Raw genomic sequence first — 11,512 nt, forward strand, 5'->3', positions numbered from 1 at the left:
CTTCTACATCTGCTCAAATTGAAGAGAAGCTTCAAAAGGCTATAATTTCACTTCAATTGAAAGAATTTAAATCAATTAGAAAGGCTGCAGAGCATTTTGAAGTCCCTAAGTCTACCCTAGCTGATAGGCTGGCTGGGAAGAAAACACGTTCCCAAACCCACGAAATGGCTCAAATTCTTTCAAACGCAGAAGAAAATACTCTTGTACGATGGATTTCACGACTTACCATCACTGGATTCCCTGCTACACCTATGTTGGTGAAGGAAATGGCCGACGAAATTCGTCTTCGACGCGTTCGGGTCGCGTCATCTCGAAATCCTACCTCGACAGAAATTCCACCTATAGGCCACGAATGGATCTATAGATTCCAAAAACGACATCCAGAACTTAAAACATGCTATTCACGTCAATTAGAGTCTAATCGGGCTAAAGAAGCAACTCCGGAGAATATTCAGGCTTGGTTTGACGCGTTTCGCACGCGTCTCATTGAGCGAAAGTATGAATTAAGTCAACTACCCCACTTTCCGACCACCCCCTGTTTCCGACCACCTAAAAAATTCATATTATCTACACTTAAAACTTTAATAACTCAATAACTATTGAACTTCAATGAAATCGCCTGTAGAATCACTTTCTATAGCACTAGAGCTATCATCTACCTCATCTTCACGATCTCCAGCTTCAATTTGTGTACGCCTTATAGCTCTAATCCCTGCGAACTTCGAATTTGGAGATACCACAACCTTTCGCCTTTTTCTAGGTAATGCTTCATCTAATTGATATTCTAGCTTTCTAATCTTATTCTCTGCCTCTAAGAGTTCATAATCCTTAGCATCGAATCCTTTTATAATCTTGCGAAATAGTAATCTTCGTGTTGGCAAATCGATCTCCTTCTCTTGAATCATTATATCTCTATATTTTCTGATATCGGCTCCTTTTTGAGGGGTTTTCCATTGAATAAACGATGAATATATATTCCATTGAAGAATAGGATCATCATCAGATTCAGGATTAAGTGATAAAACCTCTCTATTGCTATTTTCAAGCAAAAGTCGACTCATAAGAGGTTTAGCCATATTTTTGGGCCAAAGACCACTAGCTTGCCACCCAGACTTGATATTTTGAATAGTTAAACCTTCTATTCTAGCCTTCTGATAGCAAGAAAGGAAATTGCGCTTTCCAATTGGTGAGGAATCGGATAATAGACTTAATTTATTAAGTTCGATTCGATATGCACTTTTTAGGGGTGAGAACACAGATAAATCGAGTGGTTGTAGTACGTGTGACGTATGTGGTGGGAGAAGTAAGAGATATATGTTGTTATTAAAGCATTCTAACATAAATGCTGTAGTTTCATGGCTTCCGTGTCCGTCCAAAATGAGGAGTCTTGAATTTTCCGGCTGAATAGGGGTAGTTTGAGGGATATAGATCTTTTTCAGCCATTCTAAAGCTGTAGCATCTGTAGTCCATCCATTTTCTGTAGCGGTAAAGTTCCAACCCTTGAATAGAGTCAAATCTGTTGGAAACCATTGTTGTTGAACTGATTTTCCCTTATATATTACAAGGGGAGTAATGCTTTTTCCATTGGCTGAAATGCATTCTATAAAAGAGGTCCAAATTCGAGATCCAGGTTGCTTTTTTTGAATAAATCTTCGATCAGTGCTTCCTACTACTAGTCCATTAAGACCCTGACCCTCCATTATACCTGCTTCATCCATATTCCATCTGTTGGCCGGCTTAATAGCCTTGATTTCAGGGATTGCGAGGTTCCGGAACCACTTCTTAATAATATCAGATGTAGCACCTGAAACTCGTGCAGAATCGATTTGATGTTGCTTCTTAGTTCCAATATTAGGATGCCTTCGAAAAAAGCTATGTATCCATTTCTTTCCAAGTGAGGGATCCTCCCCTCGTACAATAAGGAGGTGCTCTGCCATCTCTCTGATTTGACGATGTGTAGGGCTAGTACCAAGAGCTTCCTGTACTAATATCCATTCTGCTAGTCGATTCTCCTGAATTGGAGATAACTTTTGAAGTATTTGGGCGCCTTTTTGATGCGAAACTCCACCATATATTCGATCGTGAAGTGTGGTACGTGGAACACCATAATCCAAGCTAGCTCTTCGTATGCTTGCTCCATTTGTAATCGCTCTAAGAGCCTCTGCGATATCTTCTTCGGTATATCTATTCTTCATATCACAATTATAATAATATCAAAATTTCAAATCAATTGATTAAAGCATTGTTGAGTTATTCAAAGTATAAATTTTATAATTACTCAAAGCGGTGTGGTTTTTGAGGTGGTCGAAAAGAGGGGGTGGTCGGAAAGTGGGGTAGTTGACTTATCACAGAAACTCATTACTGAAGTGGTCACTAAAGAGAATGTTAGTAAATTACTATAAAGGAGAAAAATTGACCTGCTTGGAGAAGGGGTCACAAGATAATAGTGTAGATCCACCAACAACTGTCGACTTTGAGATAGGTGGGAATGTTATAACTGTCTCAGAGTTCATAGTTGATGATGGCATAACAAACGTGCATGGTGGTGGGCATACAAATACTGGACTCGGTTCAACAAAAATAATTTGGTCGACATAAACTGTTTCCGATGCTTCTGTGGAAGTCCCACATGCTTCAGGTGGGCAGAACCCATACTCGCAAGCAAATTGACACAAATCTCCGTAGGTAGATTCATCGAGACCTGAAGCTGGCTTGGCAACCATGGGAGTGTATGAAGGTAACGCTGCCAGGTTTCCTTTACTACCACAACTACATGAATGCAGTGGGCAATAGCCAAAGTTACAAGTAAAATCGCAAAGACCACCTAGATTGCCAACTCCGAGCCCACTAGTACAAGCCAAAGGGTCGAAAGGAGATACACTTGGCGTAGAGAGGATCTGACACGATTCCGCATGCTGTGTCAGGACAATAATCGAGATCACAAGCAAATGCGCATAGTCCTGCGTAGTCTTCAGATTCGCCAGCTTTTGGATATCCCTTGACGCCAACAGAAGGAGGTAAGGTTGCTTGTTTACCCATAGCGTAGCAAGTAAATGCTCCAATTGGACAATATCCATATCCACAATTCTTTCCGTCGACAATTAAATGTTTCGGTATTTCTACCTTACAACACCTGACAAATATCACGAGTCCATAACTTAAGGACTAACACGACTGAGTCTTGACTTTTAATCGGGTTTCATTGAGGAATCGAACGAGTAACCTGATGTTCTTGAACAAAAACTCTACTCCGCCCGTTAGACCACAAAGAGAACAGCAAACGCCTCATCATTCCTGGAGAAAATCTCCCAGCTCGAACTATCGAACCAGCATTCTACCAAGCTAAGAGTCCTGGTCTCTGCTTCATTTTTAGACCATCCTTGTCTGATTCCTCCGTGGATGACATCCTCTATGTTGTATCGTTTGGAATCAATCCACAGACATAGACCTAGACCTCTTGGCATACTGTCTTATTTGCATTCGCCTACATCTAAATTTAAAACTGCGAAGTCTTCTCAGAACTCTGTGCTTTAATTGTCCGCTTTCACAGACATAAATCATGACAACAGTCTAGTTTTGAGGAAACATCCAAGCGAGTTTACCAATCGATGACATCAGCTATGACCACAAACTCATATCGAATTTCCCTTGCACTTCATTACCCAAGATATAAAAATCATTCAATCATCATCATAACCCCAACGCCAAAAAAAACCACACACCCTGACAGCCCTCCAAACCCTCCACTCCCCAGCACCGGCACGGAAACCATTTTCACTGCATTCGACTTCTTCGAACTTCCCACTGTACCCGTACTCAAACTCGAACTCGAGCTTCCAGTAGCCTTAGGAGTAACGAATTCCTTCTTCCCCCCATCAAAACTCATACACTGCGTCGGAAGCAACATACTCGTTCCAGCAAGCGTAACCGTCGTTCCTACATTTTCCACAAAATGTAGATCCGGAATTGCCAATTGAATACCAGCTTGGAGTCCTATCGCTATATCCGCTTGTGGAACGATGTTTGTGAGAGAGGAGAAATAGTCCAGATTGTTGACACTTGAGGAGGAGTTTTGAGCTGGATTGCAATTTTCGTCTACTGAGGTGAGTTCGGAGATTGTAACGGAGAGAGCAGGAAGATCGAGGAGGGCGCCTGCGGCTATGGAACCTTTGCCTGATAGTATGTTGACACCGAGGAGGAGTTCGGAATGAAGGGCGAGTGAGAGAGTTAGGGAAATAGAGGGATCGGTCGCAGTGAGGGGAAGAGTAGTGATAGCGGAGTCGCTGAAACTAGAAGAAGTTGATTCGGTAAGATTACCAATGTTAAGACGGATGGAGGATTTATCTGGGACGGAAACGTCGAAACCGTAAGTGAAGTTTAGATTCCTAGAGACACTGATAGAACCTTGAATTGCGGGTGTCCACATCGGTCCTGTTGCTGCGATATCTGGGATCTAGAAGATTTGTTAGAATAGCAGTGAGAGACATATCCCGTGGTCGAAGGGATGTAGGGTAAAATGGTGACATGCCTGAAAACCCGGTAAAGCCAACGTCATCAGTTCCATAGTGAAAGATTCCGTAAATGTTCCCGCAACTGCAGAATCAATCTCGATATGAGCACCTAATCCATTGACTTCCATGTCGAAATAGCCATTCTCTACAAAATTCACTGCTTTTTTTGCATCGAGCGAGGAGTCGCTAATTGTAAAGACACCCTGAGTTAATTCGATTGAACCTTCAATTGAACAATTACCACAATTTATTGATAAAGATCCACCTGTACCATCAGTTCTAATTACATTTGTTAGTCATCGAATTAATTATTCAAAGATAAAGAAAAAGAAAAAACATACGAAGTTGAGAAACTTCCAAGATTAAAACCCGCAGGTACCGAGTATCCAATATCATGAACCGATGTATCTGAGGTTGGTGTTGCCGATGGCGCTGAAGGAAAAGAAATAGTTTCAGAAGATGATACTGAGACTGTTGAAGTAATTCGTTTGCGCAAATCACTATGTATACGAAGGGCGCTACTATCGTATTTGCGCATGCCGAATTTTACTTCCATTGTATCGTATGCTTTGCTCCATTCGATACGTCGCACGGAGAGGATGGCGGTATTGGATTTGAGAACGTATTCCACCTTGGACACTCTATTATACTTGTTAACAAGTCTCGAGACATTACTACTGATGTCACTTACAAATAAGGAGCCCGCGAATTCTGGTCATTACACCCGGCATGTGATGAAATGACTAAAAATCGCGAGAAATCTTTCCATTCTTTCTCTGCCTCAACTAATAAATTCGCAGAAGGGAATTCAACGATAATAGTTGACTTTGAACATATAATATTCTTGACCGTAAGTTCGATATCTTCTAAACTGACAGCAGGTAAGTTATATTTCATCGATGTGGATGCAAATCTCGAATGTGTTCCTCGAATAATTGAATCATCTATGTCTCATTAGTGTCTAACATCTCATGACAAAAAGCCATGAAACATTCCTCTCGCATCTCGGTACGCAATCGGTATCCAAGCAATCCAATTTCAAAGATGGTAGGTGATAAGAGAAGAACAAAACTTACGATCAGCATAATGATGCGTACACACCAAACTCAGTTTAAAATTCGCGCCTCCTCGTTTTTGTTCCGCCGAACGCACATTAATAGCCCCCAAACTATTCGTTTTCCTCGAAGAAAAATCTCGCTGAGAGATCTTAACATTACTGCTATATAAAGCCGCGACAGCCTCAACACAGGCCAATAACGAAGCTAAACTCTCGTAGCGAAACAACATTTTCGTCTAAATAAATATCAAAGCTTCTTAGGCGAGACAAGAATCAAACCAATCGATCCAAATGACCCAGAAACTAACAAGAAAGGAAATCTAGTACACCACAGTACCATCCATTTCAATCTATAAAGCCTCCATTCCGCCCCCAAATAATTTATCACGAAAAATTACGTGCCACATCCTTCACGCAAGAGCCTGACAACCTCGTTATGCAGCTTATCCTAATGTGATACGTAGGATCTAACCGAGAGATGAATAAAAGAGCTGCGCATTTCTTACGTTGCATTGAAATTTCTAAACTGATGCAGAATCTAAAAAGAGCTTCTTCTCGACCCCACCCCTCCCTTGATGGGTTTCCACTCTGGGTATAAATCCCTGTGAATAAGTGATTGAGAGTGCAGCTTTGGGAGAGCCTCTGTTTGAAAAAATATCTAGAGGGTCTGGGATATCTTCTCCACGAAACAGAATTGGATAGATGCTCGAAGGTATTACACGGGCATTTGTTAGGTTTTATCAAGATCAGTAATCCTTATAAACAAGTTCACTTGAGCCACACACCCATGCAAAACCCACAATATAAGACCCGAAACAATCCCGCCCCCAAACCTGATCTTCCCCGCAAAGACTTCTTTAAGAAAACACAGCCCAGCCCTTACCTGGGTAATTAACAACTCCACATTCACAATCTGCAACACGAGTAATTCTATTCAATATTTCGGTACCGACGGCGCAGCCAGCGAGGCACACGGAGCGATTGAAGTATTTGACGATAACATTTTTCCCGAAATCGGAGCATAACACCGCCCAATGTTGTCATCCCCGAAGCACAGCGCACTATTTTGGTAGCGAGATCTCTATATATAGAGGGTAGGTGGAATCTGATTCGATCAGGTTACGAATGACGCGAGGTTTTGTTTATTGAATTAAATTTGCCCAAAAGCTTTCTTGATTGATCCATAATTTTCTCAATTTCAAAATAGGAAGGAGCCTTAAAGGAGGTCGTTACCCCCTACAATTATTCGAGCACAGCGAGGACTGGGGGTCTGGGGGCTTGCCCCCATAAAAGATATGAATCAACGTACACATGCTAATCATAAAATTGAAGAAAACTCAATCGAACAATGTAATCAATTATGCCCAAAAATGATTTAAAACAAAACAGAATTTCTCATTCTGCCTACATGTAATATAATTCTATCTATTCATCTACATCCTTCATTTCGTGCATTGGGGGTATGTTCATCACGTCGTAACTTAAAAAACCTTTCATTTCCTTCCCATCGATCTATCCATTCCGATATTCTTTCAGACCAAATATATAGTATCGTAATCAGTTCGACACCAATACATTTATCAATCAGAAGTCCATTCCACCAAATTAATCCTAAAGAAAGTCCTTAAATATGAAATTACAAGTTTTGCAATGATGGGTGTCCGTTCAACAGTTCTGGGTGACTTCCACCAATGAACTTAACAACACCCTTGACCTTCTCTCTAGTTTCAATCTCCAATTGTTCGACTGGCTCACCAAGGACGGCAGCGAATACTGGAATCAATTTTGGAGTGAGTTGCAAAATTGTTTGGTTGCTTTGACTGTAAAGTCCAGCAATCATTTCAAAGATTGGCTCATTCTCTTCGTAATCTTCCTTGAGAGGTAATAATCCAGCCATCACTGGGAGAATATCGTTGAGTGGAACAGCATCTTGGTGGGCCATAATCATACGGGAGACGCATCCACAGGCGTTATCAATGGAGCGGGCGTGGTTGGTCTGAAGTAAAGGCTCCAGTTTGCTCAGGATGTTGTTGTATGATGGGAGGTAAGTGGCGCTATCTTGGGAGTGGAAGATCAAGAGACCGGTACCATATGCGGCATTTGACTTTGCCTCGGGGTCGGTATCAGAGAGACGTTTGAGGAGAACTGGCAAGAGGGATGCAGTGAATGGGGTAATGGCTGATCCCATGTGGCCAGTGATTTCAGCAATGACGCCAATGGCGGTAGATCTCTCGAATGGAGTGTTGGAAGAAGCAAACTTCTTGAGTGGCTTCTCGAACTCCTTGAAAATCTCGGCAAATTGAGCTCCAAGGGCGAGAGCGAGGTTTGAAGCAAGGTCGAGAGCGGTATCTATGACGAGCCAATCATATTCGGAAGATTCAGCATCTTCCTCATCAGGTGACTCAAGTTCATCACCAAGATCTTGTTGACAAGGGTGAAGACGCATGATGACGCTGAAGATGACGTTTTTGATGGATTCAGCAAAGTTTGGTTGAGCCAAAATAGCTGGCCCGCAAAGCTTCAATGTAGAAGCAACGTTGCGGTTGATATCAGTAACAACACCACTATTACACAATGTTAGATATATTCTTTGAAGAAATTCGTACAAACAAATGGCAATAAAAATGATCAGAAGTAGATACGTGTTCGCAGCATGTGCAATTTGTGCATCTGAGTGAGCTGGGTATAACGTCATGTTGTTCATCATTTCAGGTACTAGGAAAAAGAAGAGAAATTTAGCTTACCGATCATATTCATCTTCCCAGAGAGACATTGTAGCAGTTGTGACAATTTCTCCCATTCTGACCAACTCAGGAGTTGGCTCAATTGCCAAAGGCAAACCAGGAGTCCACTTTGTTCCGGTCTTGTCTTCCATCATGCTGTAAAGGCAAGCGTATGCTCTCCACATTGTGCTGATGGCAGTCTTTCTAACACCTTCGTAAGAATGTTCAACCAATGGAGAGATAGCCTCGATGGTTCTCTCAAAGTAAGGCATGTAGTGTTGACGAGTATGTGTAAGGATATCACCAATGACTTCGACGGCGACTTCCTTCTCCATTGCAACGGCGGTAACTGCGGTGAGATCATCCCAGTCTTCATCATCATCATCGTCATCCATGTCATCGGCCTCCTCAACATCTGTGGCACCAGCAACCTTGACCTTCTTTCCAGCGAGAATGACCTCTTGGCCAAGCAAGTCTTGAGCATGCTCACCAAGCTCAACCTCAAGGTTGTCTTCTTCCTGGTCCAAGCATGCAGCCAAAGCAGTGACGACTCCCTCAAGGAAAGGTGTGAATTCCTCCTCGTAAACCTTTGCCAAGGTACTCCAGAGAATGTAACTGGTTTCCTTGAGACGTGGATGGTCGAGATGTAAAGCTTCTTCACTTGCCTGCATCAATGGCTTGACATAAGGTTGGAAGACTTGAGCACCGACAGCTGATGCCATGCTACCAATGGAGTCACAGACAGTAGCACGGAGATCAAGTTCATCATTGCTCGACTTCAATTCAACAAATTGAGCCAGTTTTTCAATGGTATCCTTGAAGAATGGAAGGAATTCCTTTTCGGCGGAGCTAGCAAGAGAACCGATAGCACTTGCGGCAGCAGATTTGACACCAACATCTGGGTGGTCTAACAATTGAGTAAGACGTGGGACAAGAGTTGGGAGGTAGTTCTTGACAATTTCTTGATCCATACCCTCAGTCAAGGAGTCCAAAGCACCACATGATGCCTTCATGGTATCAAGAGTTTGCTTGTCGTTATTTCCACCAGCTGCATATTGCATAGCAGCATCAAGGTTCTTGAGAAGAGCAGGGATGAGGTGCTCGTGAGTGCTTTGAAGATCTTCGGCAAGATCATCTGCCAATCTTGCAACACCGTTGAGAGCTGCATGTCTGACACCACTTTCTGGGTCCTCGAGCAGTTTGAAGACAATGGGTAAGAAACTATCCATTTGAGTGCCGACGAAATCCGGTGCACCTTCAACACACATACCGAGTGCAAGGATACCAGCTTGACGGTATCTTGGGTCTTGGTGGTTGGAGAATTGTGGAAGAGCATTGAGAAGTGGAACGATAACTTGACGGGGTGGCAAGCTTTCTGCAAGTAAACTTAGAAGACCCAATGCAGAACGAGCTGGAGAAGTCTCATCGTCCTCATCATCGTCGTCCTCGAGCTCGGTAGCGATTTGCATGCTGGTCATGGTGATCTTCTCACCCAAATCCTTGGTGCCTTGAATCTTCATCTTTCTATATCTGGTGCATTGCATGATGAAAGATAAAGCTTGAGTTCTGGCGTCGTTTTCGTTGTTGGTATTCGAGGCAACCTCAAGCATGAAGTTGCAGAGGTCTCTGAAGTGAGGTGCGATCAATGCTGATTCACAACCTAACAAAGTTTGGAAAACCTCGAAAGCTTGTACAGTGCGGTCCTCCTCCTTGGAATCAATGAAGTTCTTCAAGACAATGACCATTTGTGGGAAGATTTCAAGGAAGAGTTTCAAACTTTCTGGGTCCTCATCCGGCTCGATCATGGTAGCAACGGCACCAAGGCAGATCAAAGTGTTGATTCTAACATCAGTGCTCTCTTGGTCGTGAATGGTTTTGCTGAGAATGGAGAACAAAACAGCAGTTTGCTCGGCGAAGTATGGTGAAGCAGTCTCGAGTAAGGTAAAGAGAATGAAAACTCCGACCTCACGATGTGAGACTTGAGGAGAGCTTGCGGCTTGTGCAAGAGTATCTGGAAGGTTGGCCCATTGTCCGTTCTCGATATCTTGGCCTGCGATAGCGGCAATGACACGAGCACCGGAGTGTCTAACCAATTTGACCTCCTCGTTCAGTGTCTTTTGTAGGAGTTGTTCTCGGATTTGTTGTTTTTGGGCATCGGAAATATTTTTCCAGTGCTTCTTGACCAAGCGTTGAGCCTCGACGGCGGCTTGTTGTCTAATGGCTTGATCTCCATGAGCGATGAAGATCTCGATGAGCCAGAGAAGGGATTCTGGGTTTGGGTAATAGTTCTTTCGTAATTCTGTGGTTGCTGCCTTGACACGCTCCGTATCAGCTGTAATGATGGGAAGATTAGCAAATGGAGGGGTATTCTGCGATTTTCTGGAAACCTACGAATCTGAACGCCCTGTAAGAGCTCTAAGAATTGTTGTTGATCCATTTTCAAGGTATATTTACACGTATCGCATGCAAATATTGAAAATGATTGAAAAGGAATGACAAGAGAAAAAAGTTGAAGTTTGGGGTTCAAAATATTATCTTAAACTTTTTTTTTTTTACCATGGCCGATGTGGGGGAGCAGGTCCAGGGTCTTTTTTAGTTCTATTTTTGCCTCAGGCTTCAACAGATCCACTCGCATCCATGGGTTGTGGATGAAAAGTTATTCTTCTCATTGGATTCTATTCACAACATTCAATGCTTCAAGATTAGAAGTCATTGAAAATGGCACAGCGGGGAAAAGATATTGAATGTTATTACACACCGCGACAAGAAATTCACCACTTGTTAAGACAAGCCACGATATTGGTTCTCCAGGGAAATTACCTCCTTTATTAATGAATTGGATCTCCCTCTGGCCGGACGAAAAACTCGAAAAATAAAACATCCACTCCTTTTAAAATTCAATATCAAATAGTACAGTCAATTTAGTGGATCAAAAAACACCAAGACTGATTTTCCAATATTGAAATTTAACCTGGCGTTATCTAGGTCTACTCAAAAAAATGTGCTTCTAGCATATATATAATTCCATTAGAGTGGTATCAGTATCCCGGCCATTCCGTTCTACTGGATCCCCTCTCGAACCGCATTTCACATAAGCGAATCAAGTTCATACAAAAGGCTCTAATTGGCAATTCGGATCGACTACTAGGTCGTCGGTCTTCCATCTCTGGTTTGAGAATATTCACAGTCGAGCAACTTGGCTTCTTATGTAATTTTCCAAA

The 11,512-nt window shown here is 42.5% G+C and overlaps 4 protein-coding genes across 4 annotated transcripts; all 4 read right to left on the minus strand.

The window, feature by feature from the left end:
- Positions 1-606: 606 nt before the first annotated feature.
- Positions 607-2,195, minus strand: EAF01_010799 (uncharacterized protein; the record flags this gene model as incomplete). Its single annotated transcript, XM_038919056.1, has 2 exons — positions 607-619; positions 721-2,195. 2 exons carry the CDS (start codon positions 2,193-2,195, stop codon positions 607-609), a joined length of 1,488 nt encoding a protein of 495 aa, XP_038765339.1.
- A 201-nt stretch (positions 2,196-2,396) lies between these two features.
- On the minus strand, positions 2,397-3,077 carry EAF01_010800 (uncharacterized protein; the record flags this gene model as incomplete). Its single annotated transcript, XM_038919057.1, has 1 exon — positions 2,397-3,077. One exon carries the CDS (start codon positions 3,075-3,077, stop codon positions 2,397-2,399), a length of 681 nt encoding a protein of 226 aa, XP_038765340.1.
- Positions 3,078-3,676: 599 nt separating this feature from the next.
- Positions 3,677-5,798, minus strand: EAF01_010801 (uncharacterized protein; the record flags this gene model as incomplete). The annotated part of the gene is made up of 5 exons (XM_038919058.1): positions 3,677-4,453; positions 4,529-4,790; positions 4,853-5,152; positions 5,203-5,455; positions 5,588-5,798. The coding sequence occupies 5 exons, from the start codon at positions 5,796-5,798 to the stop codon at positions 3,677-3,679; spliced, it is 1,803 nt and encodes a 600-aa protein (XP_038765341.1).
- Positions 5,799-7,204: 1,406 nt separating this feature from the next.
- On the minus strand, positions 7,205-10,728 carry EAF01_010802 (uncharacterized protein; the record flags this gene model as incomplete). The annotated part of the gene is made up of 3 exons (XM_038919059.1): positions 7,205-8,132; positions 8,313-10,623; positions 10,683-10,728. 3 exons carry the CDS (start codon positions 10,726-10,728, stop codon positions 7,205-7,207), a joined length of 3,285 nt encoding a protein of 1,094 aa, XP_038765342.1.
- Between the last annotated feature and the right edge of the window lie 784 nt (positions 10,729-11,512).

The sequence above is a fragment of the Botrytis porri genome, assembly GCF_014898465.1.
Source record: "Botrytis porri strain MUCL 3234 chromosome Unknown BPOR_018, whole genome shotgun sequence".
Classification (NCBI taxonomy): Eukaryota; Fungi; Ascomycota; class Leotiomycetes; order Helotiales; family Sclerotiniaceae; genus Botrytis; species Botrytis porri.